We start from the raw sequence: 24,706 nt of genomic DNA on the forward strand, positions 1-24,706 counted from the left end.
AGACTGGCAAGTCAAAAAACTTCTGGAAAAGCAGTGGCAAATCAATTCCATATTGCTACATGGTTGTATCCATGAAATCATCAGGAATAAAACTCAACTGGAATAACAGTAGTTCTTGGGGAGTAAAATGTCCAACGGTAGTTGTGGTGGTAGTGATGATGATAACTGAAAATGCCTTCTTCTTAAAGAACTAGGTGTTTTTATTTTTAATGTTGCTCATAACTCTAAAGTATTAGAGCAAATCTCTGTCATAAAAACATTCCTGGATTCTGGAATATGCTAGAACAGCTATTTCCAACCTGATGCCCAATAGTCATGCTGGCTGGGGTATAGGAATTGGCCAACATATCTAGATGACACTTGGTTGAATAACGTTGTTTGAGATGTAGTGGCTGGCTTTACAAAGTTAAGGGATCTGGAGCAGTACTTCAAATGGAGCATGCAGGGAGGTAAGAAAAAGGAAGCTTTACTTTCTTGAAAGGTAAAATAAAAATGTGTGTGTAATTACAGGTCGAGAGCCAGTTTGGTGTAGTGGTTAAGGCATCAGGCTAGAAACCAGGAGACCGTGAGTTCTAGTCCCACTTTAGGCACAAAGCCAGCTGGGTGACCTTGGGCCAGTCACTCTCAGCTTCAGGAAGGAGGCAGTGGCAAACCACTTCTGAAAAACTTTGCCAAGAAAACTGCAGGGACTTGCCCAGCCAGACGCCAGAAGTGAACACTGATTTGAAGGCACCCCCCCCCCCCAAAAAAAAACAGGTTAAATTCTTTTTTTTTTCAGGTCTTTGGAAAATTCATCTGGCCACACAAATTGAAACTGTTTTCTTGGGATTGACATTTTTCAGTATTTCCAAATGGAAATAATGACAGTTTTGTTCATTAAGTTTTGTTCACATTTGTATCATGGATTTTGCAGTCTTCAGCTTATGTAAAAGCTGCCACCATGCACACACTCTTTCCTTGTGAGAATAAAGCTGATTTGATTTTTAAAAATGGAGATATCAGAAGAATATATAATGAATATTCATGCACTTTTGACTTCTAAGGAAATTGGACAGCAGTCTGGTGCATTTCTTAAGTGATAGGTGGAATGTTCAAATTAATGCTTTCCAATTACAGAATTTATATATTTGAAAAGCCTAAATTAGGAGAGGTTTATGCATTTCGAGGATATATCATTTTATGATATGATTCAGAAACTTGAAAGATCAAGCGTCAAAAGACTTAAACTCCATTCCCAGACAAAAGTGTTCATAATTCTTTCCAGTAGAGGGCAGGCAACTTCAAAATTTATAAATGATGTATGTATCCATTTTTAATCTGCAATAGCATTTTGTGAAGGTAATGAATCTTGTTGCAGCACTTCCAAAAGTTTGGCTGATAGTTTTGCTTTTTTGTAGAGGAACAAGCAGCCTTCCAACTGTAAATAAGATTATTCCTTGTATTTATTTTTTGTGTTCTTTTAATTAATATTTAGTGGCTAAGCTCCACATAAATTCCTCTTAACTGCAATAATTGCTGATTCAGTAAACTACTATTGTACTAGTGATGTACAATATGATGTACTAGTGATGTACAATACTACTATTGTACTAGTGATGTGAGTGCAAAGTAACTTTCTTCCTCTGTGCGTCCAATACATTTAACTAGGTTTGTAGGAGAGAGTATTGTGAATGCCATAGCTTATTCAGCAACAAGGCTACAGGGGATCAATTTTAGCCCCCAATTCCAGGATTGCTTTAGGCTCAACTAATTTCCCCCAGTCAGCAGTGTCATATGAATAGGGAGAATAGAGGGTTAACCCTTTATTTCTACTGTACAGTAGAAACAGACATTTAGAACAGGATACCTCATCTCCGTTTCTCTCTCCGTTTTACTTTTCATTCCCTTGTGGCCACAGAGCAGATGGGGGGCAGGGGGAGGAAGAATAAGCATCCCCTATCTCTCCCTGTGGTAACAGTGATCCCAATCAGCCCATTGCATTTTTTATCTTTTTCTCCATCGTGTTAGGAAGGAAAAACTTTGTGGTGGCTGGAGGTTGTCAAAGATGGCTGCTTCCCATTTGACCAGAGGGAAAAAGAAGTAGAGAGAAAGGCCACCACTTTTTGGTTTTTTTCCACTCAGTGTTTGCTTCGGACTCAACCTGCAATTGTTATGTCCCTCCCCCAACAGATTATCCTGGAGGGAATGTGATTCTCAGTAGAAAAAGGGTAATCCTCTTGCCTTGATCTTGTAGATGAGTATGAGAGAGTATCTAGTCAGCCTCCAGAAGAAGAGCTGTAGTAGCCTTCTGCAGCAAAAAAACAAAGAATCTCATGGAAATGTAAAAACTAACAGCTAGCATTGCATAAGCTTTTGTGGATCAGAGTTCCACTTCAGGACTGGGATCCATAAAGGCTTATGCAATAATACATTTTTGTCATTTTTAAAGTGTTACAAGATTGTCTGTTGTTATAAATGTGGACCTTATCTGGAGAGTTTCTCTGAACACACAGTAAACTGAAAACTTTCTATTGCTTTGATGTGCAGTTCCTTCCAGCGTAAGTGGAGTAACTGTGAACAATTCAGGGCGGAGTGATTATTTGAGTGTTTCCTGGCTGCCAGCTGCTGGGGATGTTGATAGCTATGTGGTGACGCTCTCTCATGGAGGTCAGACTGTTCATATCCTCACCATTGCAAAATCCACCAGTGAGTGCTCCTTCAACACTCTCATACCGGGTCGCCTCTATGATGTGACAATAACAACCAAGAGTGGAAAATATGAAAACCAATCCTTCAGTCAAGAAAGAACAGGTAACAATAGCTGAAGGAAGAAGTTTGAATGTATTCAACTAAATACAGATCTACCGTAGGTCTGTTATATAAGTGTATAGCTATGTGTGATAGACACGCGCACACACAGTGTATCTCCCTGTATGCTGTATAATGTGAAGAAAGGAACAAGACTAAGTTTTGCTCTTAAGCTAATGGCAAAATACCAGTTGAACTGACTGCTTACTAAATAGTTACATTAAAGGAAAGTTTTGTGAATGAAAATTGTTAAAAGACCTTTAGGAATTAAGAATAAATAATATGCACTTTCATTTAGAATAATATATTGGATACTAAAATAGATGAAAACAAGAGCACTGTTTTTGAATATTCAATTTTATCATACTGTATATACTTAGTTTACATTTAGTATTTTTCTCATAAAAGAATATAAAACCAGTGAGTTGTACCATAGAACAAAAAGTGTTTGCTATTATAAGAGGGAATCATTAGTTTCTAACACAAGGGTAAGAAGACCCAAAAAATACAACCGCTTATTCACCCATATAAATCAGTGTGATATTGAGGAAGAAATATCTGTAATTATAAATTATTGTATATTTTCCTGAAAGACTGGATTCCAATCAACAGTTTACAGAAAGAGGTTCTAACCCTTAGTAAATAAAGTAATGATTTAAGAACTATTTAGTATTTAAAGTGCTCTCCAAAACTGACTATTTATTTACTGCTTGAGGCAGGGGCAGAGGAGAGCTGTGCTCTGGCCAGCTGCCTGATGATGAATGTGGAGAGGTGGGGCTCAGGTGGTGAGCAACTTTGTCCTGGCCAGTTGACTGACAGTGAATGCAATAGGCAGAAGTTTAGGCTCTGAATGGTCTCTGCCCAGCTGACTGGCAGTCAGTATGGGGGAAAGCGGAGCTCAGCCAGCATGGAAACTGGCTGCTAAACACAGGGAGGCTGCAGTTAACCACCTGGTAGAAGTCCATGGACCACGGTGATTCATAGACCACAATTTGAGAAGACTGTTTCACTGGCTGCATGAATGGTTATATGAAGCAGACAAATAGACTTGGGAATGACAGACAGTGAAAGGAAATTGAAATGCAAAAGCTGTTGGCTGCAGTAATTTTCAATAAAACATAAATGTATATGAAGTATATATCACAAGAAAACATAATGCTACTCCTACACTTATTAATATATGGACTAAAACCCCATATTTTGATTAAAGCAACAAAATGTTATACAACCCTCATTTCATTCATTCATACTACAGCCCTGTGAAATGAACCATTCATATAGATGAGAACAAATTCATGATAAAAGTAGGATTTTTGCTCACTTTTTACATATCCAAACAAATCATTCTGGCTTGGATAAGAAGACTCATTTGTAATGTTAGTAACTCGGTAATTACTGGTATAGAACCAGATGAACATTAAATGCTGCCTACACAACACTATGAGAATATGCCTATCTGGATGTATTTTACCATATACAACTACAGCTAGGTCAGGATGATTATCTGTTTCTTAGATTTGCCCCATACCAATTCCTATCTCAAATTACTTTGAGTGTGTATTGACATTTATTGTATCAGATATCAGGACACACTGAAATACATTTTATCTTTTCAGTCCCTTCAAATGTCCAGGGACTTACAGTGAGCAATTCTGCAAGAAGTGACTATTTAAAGGTATCTTGGCTACATGCCACTGGAGACTATGACAGTTATGAAGTGATCATCAAGCACAACAATGATTTCATTCAAACGAAAATTGTCCCCAAGGATGTGAATGAATGTGTATTCACTAACCTGATTCCAGGAAGGCTTTACAGTGTAACTGTTTGCACAAGGAGTGGAAAATATGAAACCAGTGAAAGGGCCAGTGGAAGGACAGGTAAGTGAATTTTCAAGGGTGGTTCAAAGTAAGTTATATTTTAAAATTAAAAATCCAATTTAAATATTACACTTTTGAATTGAGTATCTTATTAATTAAAATGATTATTAAGAACAGTTTTCCTATATAAAAAAAGGTCAACACAAATTCAGATATCTCTCTTACAACTTGATGTTTAAGGCCAGGAGCTAATAAATTAAAACTGTTCTAGAATCAAGGTGATGCCACTTTGGAACTTATCGTCATCCAGTATCCAGTCATCCAGACACTAATTTGTCCAGTGAGTGACATTCTTCATTTCAAGAATGTTCTGGATCAGGCTTTTCCAAGCTGATGTATCTATCTAGGACTTATCCCAATACATATAGGTGGCACCAGGTTTGAAAAGATAGTTCTGAATACTTGTAGAAATCTTACAGTGGATTTAGTAAAAATATGCCCAAATTAAACATGTATGTGCATGTATGGATGTGTACATGTGTGGTAAATATATTCTGGGAAGAAAGAAAGAGGTAATATCTCCTGTCATACAGAATTTCCTGTAAAAATATCCCTATACATTCTTAAGAAACAACTTGAATCATAGCATGCTAGTTATCACCAGAACAGTGTTTAACCCTCATTCCCCAAAAAGAATAAGTAGAACGTTTTAACATGTTAAAAGGATATGTTAAACTTTTTACTCTAAGTAAGGAATCTTAAGTAATATCCTTATGTAGATGCCATGTCAAAAAGCACTATTGTGTTATAAAAGACGTATCAGTTGGTTTGCATGATGCCTTTAGGTTACGTAAATATTTCTATTAAGGTACAATGCAACTAATTACAATTCATGCTCACTCCATGAATACATGCATTTCAAAATGATTGAAATAATTTCTGAATGTATGCATCACCCCAGTTGTCATAGGGAGCAAGAACGCATCCACCCCTGTATAGCCAAGTGAACAAGAAAGGATTGTAGGCATTCTTCTGCACCAAAGAACATAAATCAAGTGGGCTAAAGAAATGAATCCCCTCCTTTGCATCTAGCATAGAGATGGGGCTTTCTTCCTCTTCCAGTTCACAACAGATGCTTAATTATCAAGTAATAAGCTAATTACATTTTTTATAGTAACTTCTTGATGGCTAATAATATCTGTGGTCTTACTTACAAAGCTGATTGAAATGGGTAAACTGCTCCTCAAAGCTGTGTGTGTGTGTGTGTGTGTGTGTGTTACCTGACACTGTCCTTTCCCTCATTCTTCAGTCCCAGAATCAGTAAAAGAGTTGACTCTTCGTGACAGAAGCACTGAAGACTTATATGTTACTTGGTCCAAAGCTGATGGGGATGTTGATCAGTATGAGATCCAGCTTCTCTTCAACGACATGAAGGTTTTTCCACCTAATCACCTTCAAAATACTGTTGAATCATTCAAGTTTACATCCCTTACTCCAGGACGCCTTTACAAAATCGTTGTCATGACAATAAGTGGTGAAGCACAGCGTTCTATTTTCACAGAAGGATTGACAGGTTAGGAAAAAATGTATCAAAAGACTTCTGAACTTGTCTCTGTTGGCAGGTAAATGCATGTACACTGTGATTTTTCACAAATTTGGGAGAATGCAGTGTGGTCCAGCAGATCCCAGGAAGGGAAATGCATTTTTAATTCTGTGCCTATGGATATGAGTTTTCTTTCCCCACATGTAAAACAGGGAATAAGTATGACTTAACATGCAAAAAAGAGCATGAAAGAAGGGGCTGTGATGATGGCCATGAATTTGGATGGCTTTTCAAGGGAATTAGGGACAGCGCTGCCTGGGGAATTATAATAGGTATGTCTCTATTTTCTGGGTGTGAGCATCCTAAAGGTATTTGCTTGGGCAACTTGAGAAAAAAAATGCTAGGCTGTAAAGGCCTCAGCCTGGTCCAACATGACCATTCTTTTCTCATGGATGCTGGCCCCTTAATTTGGAGCCAATTATTTTCATCCCTAGTGTAACATTTGGTATGTGTTTATTCTAATTCTAGAATTAGAGCTGCATTGTGGGAAGCTGGGAAGCAAGCAGCTGATAGGGAAAGGATTAGCAAACTTCACTCACATGCCCCTTTTTCATATTAAATTCTAGATACATCTCCTCTTGTTAATGTGATTGGGACCAACATCCTTTAAAGATTTAGGTCTGTTCTATCACAAAATTTAGCCCTCTGGGTAGCACAATCAAACTCTTCACTATGGCAAAACTTGTCTTGTTTGCCTTGTGTTTTCTTAGAATTTGTATTCCTGTCTTCTTTATAACACCTAAAAAGTGAAAGCACACACTCATCACAGAATCGTGACTAGACAATTTAAAAGTTCACAGCACTGCCCATCCCACTTTCATCACATCCACAAGTCTAATTTGCCAGCCTGTTCAGAATCCAGGTTTTGAGTATTTATTCTTGGTACTTGCCCATCAATTTACTTTCTGTGAATTCCGATCAGGCATCTGCAATTTTTCTCCAAACTCTTTAGGAACCTGCCTGCCTCCTCTAATAAGAGATTCTCGTAATCTTTGCTTGCAGAATTATAAAATAGATTACTTCTTTATTCTGTAGTCCAATTACCTGTCTTGCACAATTTTATTTCCTGCAATTTTAGAAAATACATGTTATATTAAGGAAACTTAAATGAACTTCCCTGGCCATGTTGCCTTTTTTGCCTCTTTAGTTCCAAGTGCAGTTAAAAATATTCATATTTCACCTGCTGGAATGATGAACAGCTTGAAAGTGAATTGGACCCCTGGAGGAGGAGACGTTGATTCTTACACTGTCACAATACTTCATCGGAACCATCCCCTTGGTATCGAGACTGTTTCCAAACATGTTTATGAGCACACATTTAACAAACTAGAAGCAGGGGAGCAGTACATGGTTGTCGTACAGACCAAGAGTGGTTTCCTACATAACAATTCAACTGCTGTTGGACGAACAAGTAAGTCCCTTCCTGAAACAATTGGGACAGATGATTAAGAAATTCATCATATTCTGCTGCTGGTGGAAGAGTAAGGCACAGTAAAGAACGGAAGGTAGCTAACTGTATTTTGTTAGGCAGTGTGGTAAAGCACTGTGGCTATTCTACCTATGACTACCTTTTAGAAAAACAATTTTTTATGCTTGAGTTATGGGACTCCCTATCACATTGTCAAGGAAGTTCTCAGATAAATTTGGAACTTTTCAGCCAAGTGACACATGTCACCCAGTACTTGCAGGGGATATAATATGTCTACTAAGATTCTGCCCTGCCTTTGATGCACTTTTCTGTGATTGTGATAGATCTCAAAACAGCTAAACAAAGGATACTCAGTGTCATGAGTAAGGATGGCGAGCAGGGGGCTCCCATCCAGGCTGTAAAGCGCATGTGTAGTACTGAGGAATTAGGTAGCCATTCAAAGAGACACAGATCAGGCCCGCCTTAGCCTTTGGGGTTTATATGTCTGGGTTTTTCCCACGCTTCTTCAGTTTGTTAGGATTTTCTGTCATGTAGCAGTAATAAAACACTAGAGACCTATTCTTGTCTCAGCGTGGTTCCTGGCTGTTAGGACACACAGAGGAAATAAACACAGTAGAAGCAAAGAGTTAAAATATGTTTCTTCCCAAGGAAAAAGGGTACATTTGCATTTATGTTTGTGTAAGTTTGTTGTCTCAGAATCAAGAAGTGATCTGTCTTTAGCCTGTTATAAAGTCTGCCCAACATTTCTTGGTGAGTAGTCAGATGAAAGGAATCCTGGTTTTGGAGTATTAGTATAGATAATATATGCTCTTGATGTGGCACATACGAGTTTTATTTTATCATCATATGAATATTGTAGTCTCCAGCACAAAACAAAAAATAAATTTGTATAAAAATGTATTTCCATCATACATACCTAGAAGCCAGGGGAAGGGGACTCTTTTCTCAGTTGCAAGAAACAATTGAGAAAACTGAGTAAAATAGAGGAGATAATCAAAGAATACTGCTCTGTTACAATAATCAGTTTCATAAGTGACTTTTTAAAAACCTGCACATACAGAATCTCATCTCATTTATATTTGAGGCTAAAAAAGAATATGGGGGGTGGGGAGCTCGGGCTCAGTTCATAAGGCAACCAAGCAGTAGGGACAAATATATATTCTGAACCAGATAATGAAATGCAGTATTTCAGTAACTTTTTTAAAACAGTATCAGAAAAAAAAAATTAAGATATCAAAAACCAGCTGTCATAAAAGTAGCTGAGGTGCTGATTAAGATGTCTGCTCCAGCTATTGTTTTCATTTGCACCAAAACAACTTACCTATATTGTTGTGCCAGATGTGACTGAGCATGTCATCCAATTCTCTTCATTTTAGAGTCCAGTGTTTTGTTCCCACCTCCCCTAAACAGCCATTTGCGGTGACATCAATAGTTCAATAGCAGACATAAATTATAGTAAATATAGTCAAAAATTGCCAAAAATACAGCTTGTAATTTTCAAATGTATGGAAAAACTACTCATTTGAAAGATTACCATTTTTCACAATTATTTAAACAATTATTTCTAGTTCCTGCTCCTGTTCAGGAATTGCATGCAGACAATGAATATAACAGTCACTCATTGATGGTGACATGGAATAGTGCTTCTGGGGTAGCTGAACGTTATGACATCCTCTTGCTGACTGAGCATGGTGTCCTTCTACACAACAAATCAGAACCAGCCACTGCTAAACAACATAAATTTGAAGATTTAACACCAGGCAAAAAATACAAAATACAGATGTTCACTGTCAGCGGTGGCCTCTTCAGCAGCCGAGCAGAAACTGAAGGCCGAACAGGTAATTCCAACACTTCTTCTAGGAGATGACAAAGATCTGTTCCCAAAACATCTGTTCAACTTTAGTTAATTTTAAATTGTATCATGAATATTTGTATTGTTCTTTTCTAATTGAACTGTTATTATTTTAGTTCATTTTCTAGCTATGGAAGCATTACATAAATACAGTATGTCAGCAAATCTGCCAGCATTTCAACTGTCTAAATAATTCCTCATATGAGATTTTAGTTAATTTTGAGTGGTCTACAAACACTGTAAATATCCATAACAGTTTTACCCTTGTTTACTTTATTATCTTTGATTATGAGAAACCTTCGTATAAACTAAAGATGTATGAATATTTCAAATTGGAAGTATTTTGAATTCCAAATGTTAAATATTTCCTAGTACAAGTGGGATTCTGAGTTTTTCTCAGGACATAAAATTTACACACATCAAGGCCCTGGAAATTTCCCCATTAATTTGGAACATATGTAGGTCTTTTTTGTGGGGGTGCTGGGTATTGGTTGGGTACACCAGTATTTTTATAATGTAGTCCTTATATCTCACTCTCAACAATCAGCCCTTTCAGAAGGAACAGCCCAGCTTCATTACATAGTAAATAACATTAATCTACATATCTTAGCCTGTTATTTTGTCGGTTTCTCTCTCCCACACATGGTTTGGTTTGGTTTGGTTTGGTTTGGTTTGGTTTTAATAGCAGCCATTTTTTCTTGCTCTGCTCTTTTTCCTATAATCTCCTACCCAATTTCCAACTTATCCAGTAATTTCATTCCAGTAGGCATGATAGTTATATTTTTCATTCAGTTGGAATTATGTACAAGAGAACTACAGCCATCATTTCTCTTAGGGGGGCAGTCACCTTCACAGATGTGTTCTGACTACAGTGGAATACTGTCCACTATCATTAAAGTGGACCTTTTTTTCTTCAGTTTTTAACTATGACCCAGGAATATGCACATACAACTGTCATATGTCAACTTTCAGTGACAAAAAGAAAAGGAAAATATATTTCATCTTAAAAAAGGAAGGGTTCCAATAATTTAAAAGGAGCATATGTTCCTAAACTGCCAACCTAAGAGTCCACACCACTTTAATGCTATATACCTTTGACTTCACATTCATCAAATTTCATGAAGATGAATCAGTTGTTTTAATTTTATGAGCAGATGAATGCTCAGGAAATTAATGATGGAATATGCAAAATTTCATCCATATAAAGTATAAAGACCCACCTGTGCCCATATAAAAAGTGCAGGACACACAACCTGTACTCACTTTAAACACAATACTGTTCTGTCTCATGTCATAGGATATTTATTTGGGTCTGTCATGTATGCAAAAAAAAAAATGGCTTTGGCAAGTATGTGTTGAAATTGCTGATACAAAACACATTCAATTTTTAATTGTGCTAAGATAGCACACTATATTAACTAAATGTTCTTTTTAGGATTTACAAACCACCTTGATTATGGCTCAAGAATTGCTATGGTGAATAGTCTATAAATAAATGCACATTAAGGTATCCAGAGGATTCTGGAGAATATTCCCTAGCTTATGTAGTGATTAATTTTTTTAGTCTGGAGTGGATGAGATTACAGTGGCATTTATTTCCAGTTAATTTTATAGAAGGAAACTCTATGGATGTTTAATATGTGTCGGTATAGTTTTTTAGATTATTCAGAGGGCACTCTCTTTTCTGATTTCAGCTCCTGCGGCTGTCACAAATCTGAAGGTTACAGAGAGTACCACTGGACGCTTATCATTCAGCTGGACTACTTCTCAGGGAGAATTTGATAAATATGATATATTTTTGTATAATCCAGACACATCTCTTCAGGACAGAAATTCAGGGAACCAGAATCTCCGAAAGTATTCCTTCCAGAATTTGGTGCAAGGCAGATTGTACAAAATGGTGATCATTACTCACAGTGGCAAGCTTACTAAAGAATCGTTCATCTTTGCGAGAACAGGTAAGGCTCTTCATGAGCTAATCCATCAGCAGAGAAATGGGCTTTGAAAACATTGATGGGTTAGTTTAACTGTGAAAAGCTATTATTTATAGGCCTGCTAGTAAACAGTATCTCAGTTATTGTAGTTCTTCCTGCTTGATACACAGCTTTACACACAATGGGAAAGTTCAAATATCATCATAAACTATGGTTTAGTGAGATACAAAGAAGCCTAGACTCTAGTTAAGCTCCCACATTTCTCATGTTTCTTTTTACTGCCCAGCTAGAAGTTGTTTGGAAGCTTTACTCTTTGCTTTTGATTAATCAAAGTTTTCTTTGTCACATGAAGGATATATAATTAAATTAACTGTGATTAATTTAAATTAGCCTGTTCTATAAACCATAGCTGGACATTGGCTTGTCTGCAGATAACTTACCTTTGTCAGTCCTAATCTAGCAATCCAACATTAGTTAAAACAGAAACAAAAGCTTTGAGGGCTTTCTTCTCATCAGTTTATCAAAATGAGCAAAGTATATGAGATTAAAACGTCTTGCTGAATCAGTTTTGTGTGACAATCCAGTAGGACAGTAAGATTCCAGTTGATGTTAAAGTTTGAGCCTCTTTAAGGCAGCCAATCAAAAATAATAATTCTAATGACTTTGTGAATTCAACAAGTGTATATATTTGATGTACAGATGTGCAATCTAGTGGCTGGTACAAATTTTGGGATTCATGTCTGTGATCCTGTGATACCTAATCATTCTTTACTGTCTTCTTTTTAGTCCCAGCACCAGTTAGCAATCTCAAAGGATGCAATAAGAATATGACCAATAGCCTGTGGTTTACCTGGAACCCAGCACCAGGAGATGTTGATTATTATGAATTACATCTTTATAACACAAATGGCACACAGAAGGAAGCACAGCGTGGAAAAGATCTGACAGAATGGCATTTTCAGGGTTTAGTTCCTGGTAGAAAATATACCCTTGTTGTTGTTACCTATAGTGGTGAGCTGACTAATGCAGCCAATACTGAGGGACGAACAGGTAAATAAGAACCCTGTCTTTGCTTTATGTTACTGTGGACATATAATCAAATCTGACATGTAGTCTTTGTTTCTCAATGTGCTGTGCTATGCAAATGCTTTTATAAGTGCTTTATAATCCAATTCTATCCATCTTTTTCTCAGGAGTATTTTCATTACATTCAGTGGAGCTTGCATGCAAGTAAATATGTATGGATTGCTAGGTCATAGGCACAGGTCTCTTTCAGCAAGTTTTTAAGGTTTTAAAACAAATTAATACAAGTTTCACTACTTTTTCCAGTGATCCATTTCTTTTTCACCATAAGAAATTGAAAGATAGTTCTAATAAATGTATTTAGTTCCTTTAATCAGCTCAGATATTCAGATAATCAATTCAGATATCTGCACTTCCACACAAAAGCAAAGGAATTGGAATGGGGTATGGAATTCAGCATGCTGAGAATCTTATATTGTTATATTAAAAAAGCAAAATACTAATGTTTAGGTAAGATTGAAAATGAAATAGGTAGAATTTGATTACATGTTTCAACTTTGGACCAAATTTAAACCTTAAGTGGAACTTCTAGTGATTTTCCTGACCATTCACTGTATATTTATGGGCAGGTGACAAATTTGATAAATAAATAAATGTGTGTAAATTGCAACTCGTTGCCTTAATCAGCAAAAATAAATAAAGAGGATGGTTAAATTTGCATTAGGTAGATCTCAGAATTCTTTCTGCCTCAATAGCATATTGGAAATAAATTTTGTAAAGAGTCTCAGGATACCATCTGCCTATACCTTAGTAGGGTAACTCCCTGAAAAATGAAAAGAATTGTGACAAATTTGGTATGACAGGAAGAAAAGAAAGACCAAGTTAAAACTGGATTGAATTTGGTTAGGGGCCGCAGACAAAAAAAAATCCAGAAGAAATTGGGCAGCAGCTTTGCACGTTGGGGGCTGCTCCATTCTCATCCCCTACTCCATTTCCAGTCATGTGATTTACAGCATTATTAAGGAACTAAAGAATTCCAAAAGCCATTCTCTGCTTGTTTTCTCTGATTTGTTTTAATTTAAACTTTGGGTTTCCTTGCTGTTTTCCTGAACAGAATTCTATTAATGGCCTTTCTTAGTCAAACTTCTAGAATTATAGCCTTAAATGTATTACCTATTCAAATGAAATATGGTTGCATTTTTCTATTTTTCTAACTTTAGTGCCAATCCCTCCCAATACTGTGTCATTTGCTGATGTGACCAATACCTCTTTATCGATCACATGGTTGGGCCCTCCTGACTGGACAGACTATGATGACTTTGAGCTGCAATGGACACCAAAAGATGCCCTCTCAGTCTTCAATCCTTACAGTAGCAGCAAATCAAAAAGCCGCATTTTGAATGGCCTACACCCAGGGAGAATCTATCACTTCAGTATCAAGACTGTCAGTGGTCCTGTTCGGAAGACTTACAGTAAATCCCTTACTGCAACTGTGAGGACAAGTAAGAGCTGGTAAAATCTTTTTTGAATTGAAGCAGAACATTGTTTAAAAAGCTTGAAAGTATTGATTACTTTATATCAATTAGCAGATTCATGACTGGTTGTACAAGGATTATATCTTCCCCCATTTCACATTTGTATAGTACCATCATTTGAAGATTTCAGTGTCTCTGTGGTCATTAATTATGGTGGCCAGACATCCAGAAATATGCCAGACAGTCTGGCTTTTTAAAAGTTGGTCCTCTGTCCATCTCCATCTCTGCTGGACTCACCTTTGTCTCATTTTTTTGTCTGCTCTGTTTCTGACTCCCCTTCAATAAGACCGGGGTGCAAAACTCCAGACAGCAAAACTCTAATTTCAGATTGAGATGCTTACTGCATTAGCAATGTATAGCATATTGTAAAGTCATTCCCCCATAGAATCATATAGTTGGAAGTACCTGAGAGGTCATGTAATCCAACCCCCTGCTATATGCAATATCCACTAGAACATCTCTTGACAGATCTTGCATCTCTGTGCAACTATGTATTTTTTCTTTATGAATAGTGCAACATCCCCACTCTTCCTATTGGGTCTGTTCCTTTGAATAAATTGTAGCCTTCTAGTGCTGTGTGCCAATCAGGCATGTTATACCGTCACCAACATATTTGTCTTCCTGAGTTAGGGTCTCTAGTTCTCTTTGGTTGTTTTTCATACTCTGTGCACTGGTGTAGAAACCTTTGAGGTTTTGAATACCACCTATTAGCATCTTGTTATAGAGCACACACAGCTGAGTATCCATCCTGGCCCCCTGCTTCTCCATTTGTGTTCTCCCTCCTTGGTTCTGATCCTTAGATGCATATTCAGTTCTTCCCTTTTTCACCCTACTTTAATACCCCCTTGGCAAAGCAACACTTCCTTCCAAATTTTGGTAAGATATATAATGTATCTTCCCAGGAATCCTTCCTAAAAGCAGCATAAGCCATTGTTGCAGATTCCAAACCTTTTTGGTGATACCATCACCAACTTGCTGATTTCCTGAATATTGATTTTACTCCTTGCACCATTACCCTCAAGTAGAAGGACTGATGAAAAATTAGCTGTGATACCAGCTCACTTTCCTTCCTTCCCAAGGCCTTGTAGTTTCTAGTGAATCTTTCATATTTCTTCTAGCCATGCCCTTCATCCCCATGTGAATCAAGAGGAAAGGATAGTAGCTGGTGGGTTTGAATAACCTTGGCAACTTCTCTGTCATGCTCATTATATCTGATTAGAAGACAACACACTTCCTGCAGCATCATACTTTGTCTCCACCTAGCTACCTCTGTTCCCTTAGGGGGGAATCATCCATCACCTTGATGTACCTCTTGCTTGTCCTTGTCCTGTCTGCAGTCCAAGGAGTGGGGGAAGGGCAAGTATCTTCTACAATTTTCTGTGGCTTGATGTGTTCATGAGGCTGTCAGCCTCCTGTAAAGGGATGGTTTGGGACCATTTCCTGAGTTCTACTGACACCAAGTGCCTCCTGACCATGTTGCTTCTTTGGGTCACATTCTTCCCATGTTTCCCTCTGCTAGAAGTTTTTTCCCCTCTATTCTTTATGTTCTCTTCACTTCTCTGTCCTTCCTGGAGATCTTCAGCTCCCCCTTTCAGGAGCTTCTCATCTTCCCCAATGCATTTCAATGTAGCAACTCTCCTTAAGTCCCTTCACTCCTTCAGTAAGGAGACAAGTTTGCACCTGCAGCAGGTATAATTTGGAACTTCTACAGGCAGGAAGACAAATATTGCACATACTTTGCAGGTCATGATGATACTTTCACTGCCCATGCTGCATGGAGCCTTCCCTGTCAACACCCCTAGCTAAATTTAAGTGTATATGGTATCATTTCTATTTGGGTGTTTTAATCACAACCTCCCAGGACCTCCCTCTGGGTGAAAAATAGCCGAGCCTGAAAGAAGAAGATGAGGAAAAAGAGAAAAGAAGAGAAGGAAGGGAGGAGCTCCCTTGTCAAACTCCTGTTTGCTTTCCCTCTTGTTCACTCAGTTAGCTCACTCTCTGGGTTCCTTATATGGCCTTGAGCTGCTTCATTGGGTCAGCAGGAGCAATGCTCCAATCAGACACAATGGGCAACCATTCAGGGAGCAGCAAACAGCATTCTTTCCCCTTCCTTGGCTCTGCCTCTGTCCTCCTCTTCTGCTTCTTCCAGCCTCCTTGCCAAACTCCTGTTTCCTGTCCTGTCCTGTTCACTCACTCACTCACTCATTGTGCAAAAATCACAGCAATGTAGACTGGCTTTATGTCACTTCAGTCAATGATGCTATGAAGACACTGGAAGTCATCAGTACAGGGTTTTTTTTTAATCTATTCAGTCATGTCCGATTCTCAGAGACTGCCTGGACAAGTCCTTGCAGTTTTCTTGGCAGATTTTTCAGAAGCAGTTTGCCCTTGCCTCCTTCCTAGGGCTGAGAGAAAGCGACTGGCCCAAGGTCACCCAGCTGGCTTTGTGCCTAGGGCAGGACTAGAACACAAGGTCTCCTGGTTTCTAGCCTGATGCCTTAACCACTACACCAAACTGGCTCAGAGATAATACCAAATATTTAAAATGGATTCTTAAGCTTTCAAGTAAGTCAGGGCAAACTGAAGATGTTTTGCTTCCTGTGGTGGAGCAGTAAATAATGTCCTTTCTCAAATCCAAGTACCCAAGTTCTTTAGGAGAGTAAAATCCTGCAAGCGTCTCTCCCACACCCTAGCAGCAAATGGATTGCATCTGAACTAAGCACATCCACATAGGCATCAGTGTCACTCCCTGCTATCCTTTGCAGCGGTTTTGGTGCTGGGTAAGTATCCTCTCCATTTTCCCAAATTTCCAGCCATCATTTTTCTAGCTGGCCAAAGGAAAGCTGCAGCCAGACAGCACCCAGCACCTGTTCTTGTTCTTCCCTTGCTGTATTTGTTTTTTGTGGCAAAGGGAAAAGAGTCTGAAAATAACAATCCTGGGAACTGGGCAAGGTGGGAGTTCCCACCAGTGGGAAACTTCCCATTGTCTTGGCAGCATTAACTCTTCAGAACTCAGCTTCCCAAATCCCACACAAGCCATCCGACCACATGTTAAACAGCCAAGAGCCTTTGCAGTGAGGCATTTAAATTAATTAATTAATATGGGACATGGTGGTACTGCTGATTTCAACTCAGTGCAAAATAAGCCTTAGGATGTTTATTGTACACTTCCTTTACACTTTCAGTGTTTAAGGTTATCATGACTAACTTAAGTTATTTTAATTACAAAGAGTTTAGTTAAATTGTGATTAAGTTTGGAAATGTAGCAATAATGAATTGATAGCCTAGAATTATTTTGTTTCTGCTTCTTTTCAAAGGGCCAGATAAGATACAAAATTTACACTGCCGGCCACAGAACTCTACTGCTATTGCGTGCTCCTGGTTCCCTCCTGACTCTGACTTTGATGGATATAGCATTGAGTGCAAGAAAATGGACACAGAGGAGATAGAATTCTCCAGGATCATAGAGAAAGAAAGATCTGTATTTAACATCATGACCCTTGTTCCCCACACAAAATACTCAGTGTCTATCATAGTGCAGTCAGCTGACATGACCAGTGAGACGGTAACAGACAATACCATCACTATGATAGATCGTAAGTCACTTTTGAATGTATAGACAAAGCTTAATGAAGGAGAAAATATAACGGGGTGGGGCAGGAAGGCTCCCAATGTGTGATAAAAGACTTGAAACGAATGCTAGAATGTATTGCTGTCTTCAGTGCGTTTTGCAGTGGTTATTCTTAATTTTAATGTAAATAGGTCTATTTCTTATTGTTAATCTTTTAACAATTAATCTGATGAACTTTGGAACCAACAGAGAAAATATTATAATGGCCAAGTAAGTACCATTAGATCATTTTTCAGAAGGGAAAAAAGGCTTGGGGATTGGAAGATACTGCCACAGGTCTGATGCAGTGTATGTAAAATTCTGTATTTGAGCTAGTAATGTTGAAGATTTCATTTGGTTCTCGTTTGAAGTGTGCTGGATCTACACTGCTTCAACTAATGTGCAACTACACTTCTTCCAATTTGTGATGCAGTTCTTAGCTCAAAAAGTATGCCAAACTATATCTTGCTAATTTCATCCTAAAGAAAAGCATTTCTAAACATAGATGTTTCAGATATACTTTTCTTTAGGATAAAATGTATTTAGCAATAGTTACTTTGTATTTAAAAATGCATTCAAAACATACATACTGTACATATGCATACAGACACAGTTTCATGTGGATTATTATAAAAACAGAGGTAATGGATGAAACACATTGGCTTATGAAATGAAAACATATTAAACTAATTTGATTAGTTTCCAACTGTAATTTTTAGTACAATACAGCTGATGACATTTGTAACACTACTCTCAATCCCATTTAGGCCCTCCTGAACCATCTGCATATATTCGAGTGAACAAAAAGGAAGCAATTATTACCAAATCGACTATCCACTTCACCTTCAATTGCAGCTGGTTCAGTGATACCAATGGAGCTGTGAAATACTTTACAGTGGTTGTAAGAGAAACTGATGGTATGTTTTCATAGAAAATAGCCTGCATTAACACACTGCCTTTGACCCTGTCTTCTACCGCTGATTGATCTTTGTAAAATATCATTATGACTACATGAGTGACTAAAATTTAAGCTATTGTTTAAATTCCAAACAATAAAAAATCCTTTATGTCTGATCTTACATACTATTTAGCTTCTTTCTTTCTCTCTCCCCTCATTCCCACCCCTATCCTTTTCTAGGCAGTGAAAGACTGAAGCCAGAAGAGCATCACCCTTTACCCTCGTACTTGGAATATAAACACAATAATTCCATCAACATCTATCAAACAAATTATTTTGCAAGTAAATGTTCAGAAAGCCCAGAGAGCATTTCAGAGAGTTTTGATATTAAGCTTGGAGCAGAAATGGAAAACCTGGGAGGAAAGTGTGATGCAAGTCAGCAGAAATATTGTGATGGACCATTAAAGCCCAGGACTGCATATAGGTGAGAATTACTGTAGTAATTAGGCCACAAAATACAGTGATGTTTTATCTGGAGTATGTTTTCTAGACATTCTTTCATCATTGTGGATTAACAGAATCTCTTGCACTGCATGATATTATTTTTATAATAGCTTTTCACATGAATAATGCTGAATCAATTCCATAATGTTTGGGAATTTTGCAATTATTAAGCAAGAGAATAATGTGAGGTAAGAAGGTAGCTAATCATCAGCAATATAAGAGTGTTCAGAATAATTAAATGTCATATTAATTTATCAGTAATTCCCCATTAGAGTAAATGTTTTAGGGCTTGGTAGTGGATTTATGTATGGAAGTATTTCAGAAGTTCAGATTTAGTTCTGAAAAGGAGCTTGTGCTAAAAAAAATACCTACTCCTTAATAAATCCATGTATGAAATTCTTCTGTGATAGCATTTTGCATTGTTGATCAATCTTGACCAATATGAAGCAACTCTTAGAATTCTAGTTATATAATTTATAACTAGAAAAAGTTCTTAAAATGTTTCCTTGTATTATTAGTGTTATTTATGTTACTAAACTGCTATTCTTTTTTTTTTTTCTCTTAAATCCTCAGGCAAGGACATCAGTTTCATAAAGGCATTGTGCATTAAGTAATGCTGGCCATGTTTTAACTTAAGATGTAGGCATGCTGTATTAAGAAACACAGTGTTTTATTTCTTAGCTCTTGACTAAGTGTAGATACCAAAAAAAGGTTATTAACTAGGGTGTATTTATCATTATGGTACTATGACAAAATCTGTTACAGTCTTGCTATGCCAACAAACAAGAAATTAGGGTAAGTGTGCCAATTCCTCTGCCAATATAATTTTATCCATATTCAGTACTTTAGAAACAAAAGCCACAAGTATTGTTCTTCACATCTATAAAATATAGAGCTAGCTATGACTAATAGTGAAAAATAGGCAAAAGCCTGCTGAATAATTGGATGCCATTTTGTTCATGTCTTAACTATGTACAATTCTCATCACTGTACATTGGTCAGTATATTTCTATTCTCCTACAGATCTTTATATAACATAATAGATGCTTCTAGCTACGTTCAAAGTTCTGGGTATCCTGCAAAATGAACAGGGAACTTTTTTGGAACTGTACAAGGAAAACAGAGTGGGAAATTCTAATTATGAATAATCATTTTTAAAAAATGCAGTAACTGAAATAAGGAACAGCTCTGTAGTCTGCTTTATAGATGCACAAATGCCCAGTTTTTGCACTGCCAAGTGTTGAAGCAACATTTGAAGCATAGACAGAAAGCAATATGAGCTAAGTGCCATATCCATAAAAATTAGGGATTAAAATGAAAATAAGTTAAAATTCTTGTAACCTTTCAGAGTTGTCAGAAGGGGGATTCAACGAAATCAAAAGGGCAGGTATGGCTGAGTGATCAAAGCCTCCCCCTTTTTATGTACACGCAGTGTGTGTGATGCATGTTAAAAGGGGGCAGGGCTTTGATTGCCTGGACACAGCTGCCATTTTGACATAGTTCACCCTCTCCCCCTTTCTTACATGCTTTATTACATGCCAATCTGTACATAATTTGGGAGATTTATAACGTATGTTCTTTATTTAACATAATCATAGGAGAGAATTGAATTAAACTGGGAGTCAGCTACTTGGAAAGGAAGCTTAACTTTTTGTCTCACAACATTTCCTTGATTTAAACTATGCTTACAGGGCCTGGGATAGTGTTAAAGGCTTTAAAAAAAAATTGGAACTCAAATAAGAAAGTGACACTGTATTTCCCTTTTCTCCATCCTCCCATACTGCAACTAATCAATTTCATATTGATTAAGGGGTTATATAATTTAAATCAGGGAGAAGTGGGTAGGATTAACTTTTTCTATCAGTGTCATAGCATTAATCCAATTTGAACCCTCAAGAAGAAAACATCGAGCAACCCAGTCACTGATCTTCTATTGTATATAGTTTGACTCAGAGCAGCACTTCGATGTATTTATTAAAAAAACCCAGGCTTGTGCTTCATTCTTAAGCTAAAAGGAGGAAATAGAAGTACTAAAAGTAATAGAAATAGGTGAAACCATACTACATTTGCACTTGCCTTTTAATTGATTTTTTAAAAATGTTATTTTTATAGCCTTTAATACAGCACTAGGCTGGGATAACTATGACCCTCCAAATGTTGCTCAACTGTATTGACTTTGATATTGATATTGATATTGATGTTGATATTATTGTAAACCACCCAGAGTCGCACTTTGAGTAAGCGGTGACTAAATTTGAAATATAAATAAATAATGACTTTCCTGAATGATTTTTAGAGACAGCCTTGCATAAAGCCACTCTGTGACCATGGCATATATTCTGGGTTTGCCAAATTTATCGAGGAAGAAGCATTGTTAGACAGGCATCTGAAGTTGTGTTGGTTGGTTCACAAGCATTGCAAGATGTGGACTTGATTGTTCAGATAGAGTTTAATATCTGCAGCCTCTACAGCAGTGTTTCTTAAGCTTGGCAACTTTAAGATGTGTAGACTTCAATTCCCAGAATTCAACTACTAGACTTCAACTCCCTGAATTCAACCACTGGAACCAGTTTGGTCTAGTGGTTAAGGCACCAGAATAGAAACCAGGAGACTGTGACTTCTAGTCCTGCCTTAGGCACAAAAGCCAACTTGGTGACCTTGGGTCGGTCAGTCTCTCTCAGCCCAACTCACCTCAAAGGGTTGTTGTTGTGGGGAAAATAGGAGGAGGAAGGAGAATTAGGTATGTCCCCCCCCCCTTGAGTTACTTATAAAAATAATAAAGGCAGGATTTTTTAAAAAAATCCTACAACTTCCAGCATTGGCTGTGCTGGCTTGGAGCTGTGGTTCAGCATCAACAACCTCTTTTCTCCTATTCTAATTTTATATAGTGGTAGTTTCTGTGATAACATCAACACCTCTATCAGTTAGTGCTGTGATCATAACGTATAACTCCCTGGGAGTTTCAGTACCAAAACCCTTTGTTTTTCCTTCCAGGATCAGCATCCGGGCTTTTACTCAACTCTTTAGAGAAGACCTGAAGGAAGTCCATAAGCCTTTGTTTACAGATACATATTTTTCTTTGCCGATTGTGACTGAGTCAGGTTGGTTTTCCCTCCTATCTTCCAAATGTTTGACAATAACTGAAAATAGGATATAATCAATATATTAATGTCTTATATAATTAATTTCTAATTGTATAAAGGAGGCAGGCCCTTCTTAAGGGCCACTCTGGATTCCTTGAAGGATGATGATAAGCCAATCCCTAACCTGATTTGGTTGAGAAAAATGATACAGAAGGAGGTGGATTTTTTAATGCAATTAGCCACTCCAAAGCATTAGCAGTTTGATATTGACCTTCCCAAATGGTTTTTAGAGGCAACCTTGCATAAAGCCACCATGTGACCATGGCATATATTCTGGGTTTGTCAAATTTACTGTCTCCAAGAAGAAGCATTGGTAGACAGGCAACTGAAGTTGTGTTAGGAGGTTCACAAGCATTGTAAGATATGGCCTTGATTGTTCAGATAGAATTTAATATCTACAGCCTCTACAGCTGTACAGTTTAAGATGGGTAGACTTGAACCCCCAGAATTCCCCAGCCAGAAATCCTGGCTGGGAAATTCTGGGAGTTCAAGTCCATCCATCTTAAAGTTGCCAAGGTTGAGAAACACTGCTCTACAGAATAAAGTATATTTGTGATTCTCTTCTGTTCCCAACCAAGAATGCATTTGTCATTTAGGGTAAATCTCAATATATTAACCTATATTCAGTCCATAAGTTTAAAACTTCCTCTTCATTGGCATCAGAGAAAAAGGAAAGATAGTTTGGTGTATTACATATCCAGCTCCAAATCCCTAGATAATTTCTCCCAAATTTGCATATAGATTACTGAAATTATATGAGTGATTGGATAGAGCTTTGAAGGACTCCAAAGGCCAACTGAAGAATCACACATATATACACACTACTATCTGACAGATGTCTATAAAGGATACAGTGATAGATGGTATCAAAAGTCATTGTAATATCCAACAGAACTAACACATGAAATAATGGTGAAGGAAAATACCTCTGAATTTTCATTAGCAATTAAGAGTTACAACTTTCAGTATAAAAGACTAAGAAAAAATACTGTTGTGTACTCTATATATGACATGGTGAATGCAGGTTTATTTGAGATAATGTGTAAATGTGACAACTTTGCACATTCATATGAAGATTTGAGAACAAAATGATGCAATAAAACATTGCCTGGTTGATGTAATTGTTCTAATTGGAAAGTATTGGCAATTTATTTGTTTGTTTGTTTATTTTTCAAATTTATATAGCCACCTATCTCACAAGCACCTCTGGGGGGCATACAAAAACAATCAATCAATACATTAAAAGATATTAAAAAACCAACTAAAACAAAACAATATTGTTCCCCTTGTGAATAATACTTATTTCTAAAGCAATTAGTGACTGGGTTCATATATAATGGAAAACTGATAAAATAATTATTTTTTTATTTAGTGTGGTATGTGAACTATTGTGGCTTAGAAAAGTAAACAAAGTCATTTTAGCTTATTCCACCAATAATGTTTAAAAATCTTGAACTTAGTATTTTGTATGAATTCCACCAAAAGAAGATACCCTTAGTCTTTACTGTCCAATGTAAAAAACATTTCTGGTCAATTTCAAGCTGATATAGTTGTGTAAATGCATGTAGATTGATTCTTGCTGTTCACTACATCACAGAACAAAGGGCTAAGAATAGATACTATAAGTTATTTTTCTTTTTTTATCTCATACAATTATTTCAGAGTCTTCATTTGGAGTTATAGAAGGTGTGAGCACTGGTTTATTCTTAATAATTACGGTTATGGCTATCACTGCACTGCTTGTTTGCAGAAGAAAAATAAAGTGAGTTGAAATTTATATTTCATTCTTCCCAGTGTCAAAGGGTAGTTTTACTTTTCCAATTATTGCACAATAGCCCCAAAGCATTACATGTATTTAAATAGGATATATGGATAGATGTTCACTGAATAATTTGGTGACATAAGTAGGAGCCAGTACTGTGGTGTGAAGATGAGATGAATCATGTGCAAGGCTGCAGCAAAATCGAGGGTCGTGTTGTTACAAAGTTCCATTTTTAAAAATTGTTCTTGCAACAGAGATTACAAAAGAAAGTCCCTTTCCTGGTCAAGCAAAATAATATTTTCCTTTCTAAACACTAGGTATAATCCTTGTCCAATTCTTGTATTGCAGCAGCAGCCATGAAAGAGCAACAGCAAAACTAAGCATTCGTAAGGATAGGCCATCAGTTCACTTGAACTTGGGACAAAAAGGGTAAGGTTAATGACTTTGGATTTGCATCATGAATGGTAACTTCTGCTTAATCACCAGCTGACCCATTCTTTTTTCTTCTCCAAACATCTTAAAGGAACCGGAAAACATCCAGGTAAGAGCTGATACTAAGTCATTGAAGACCAACATTCTTTTTATTGATTTCTCGTTTCTTACTGTGTTAACAGATTTTTCTTCTCTTTGAATATTTTAGCCTAATAAAAGTAAATCACTTCGAAATGCACTTCACCAAACTTCAGGCAGATTCAAACTACCTCCTATCCAAAGAATATGAGGTAAGGACCATATAGAATGAAAAAAGATTTCCCAATCATATTCTATTCCCATTTAGCCTTGGCTAGCATATGTGGTATTATAGA

The 24,706-nt window shown here is 37.1% G+C and overlaps 1 protein-coding gene across 4 annotated transcripts in view; it reads left to right on the forward strand.

The window, feature by feature from the left end:
• Positions 1 to 24,706, forward strand: part of PTPRB (protein tyrosine phosphatase receptor type B) — a 76,433-nt gene that overhangs the window by 37,330 nt on the left and 14,397 nt on the right. For 3 of the 4 annotated variants that reach the window (XM_063309130.1, XM_063309127.1, XM_063309128.1), the window contains 16 exons: positions 2,527 to 2,790; positions 4,404 to 4,667; positions 5,917 to 6,180; positions 7,358 to 7,621; positions 9,208 to 9,477; positions 11,186 to 11,449; positions 12,212 to 12,475; positions 13,669 to 13,950; positions 17,301 to 17,579; positions 18,361 to 18,510; positions 18,732 to 18,975; positions 21,990 to 22,096; positions 23,801 to 23,900; positions 24,249 to 24,329; positions 24,424 to 24,441; positions 24,541 to 24,622. In XM_063309130.1, the coding sequence (XP_063165200.1) occupies positions 2,527 to 2,790; positions 4,404 to 4,667; positions 5,917 to 6,180; positions 7,358 to 7,621; positions 9,208 to 9,477; positions 11,186 to 11,449; positions 12,212 to 12,475; positions 13,669 to 13,950; positions 17,301 to 17,579; positions 18,361 to 18,510; positions 18,732 to 18,975; positions 21,990 to 22,096; positions 23,801 to 23,900; positions 24,249 to 24,329; positions 24,424 to 24,441; positions 24,541 to 24,622 (3,197 nt within the window). Of the gene's footprint in view, positions 1 to 2,526; positions 2,791 to 4,403; positions 4,668 to 5,916; positions 6,181 to 7,357; positions 7,622 to 9,207; positions 9,478 to 11,185; positions 11,450 to 12,211; positions 12,476 to 13,668; positions 13,951 to 17,300; positions 17,580 to 18,360; positions 18,511 to 18,731; positions 18,976 to 21,989; positions 22,097 to 23,800; positions 23,901 to 24,248; positions 24,330 to 24,423; positions 24,442 to 24,514; positions 24,623 to 24,706 lie in introns of those variants that run through there. The other variant, XM_063309129.1, reaches the window with a different exon arrangement.

The sequence above is a fragment of the Candoia aspera genome, chromosome 7 (genome assembly GCF_035149785.1).
Source record: "Candoia aspera isolate rCanAsp1 chromosome 7, rCanAsp1.hap2, whole genome shotgun sequence".
Lineage (NCBI taxonomy): Eukaryota > Metazoa > Chordata > Lepidosauria > Squamata > Boidae > Candoia > Candoia aspera.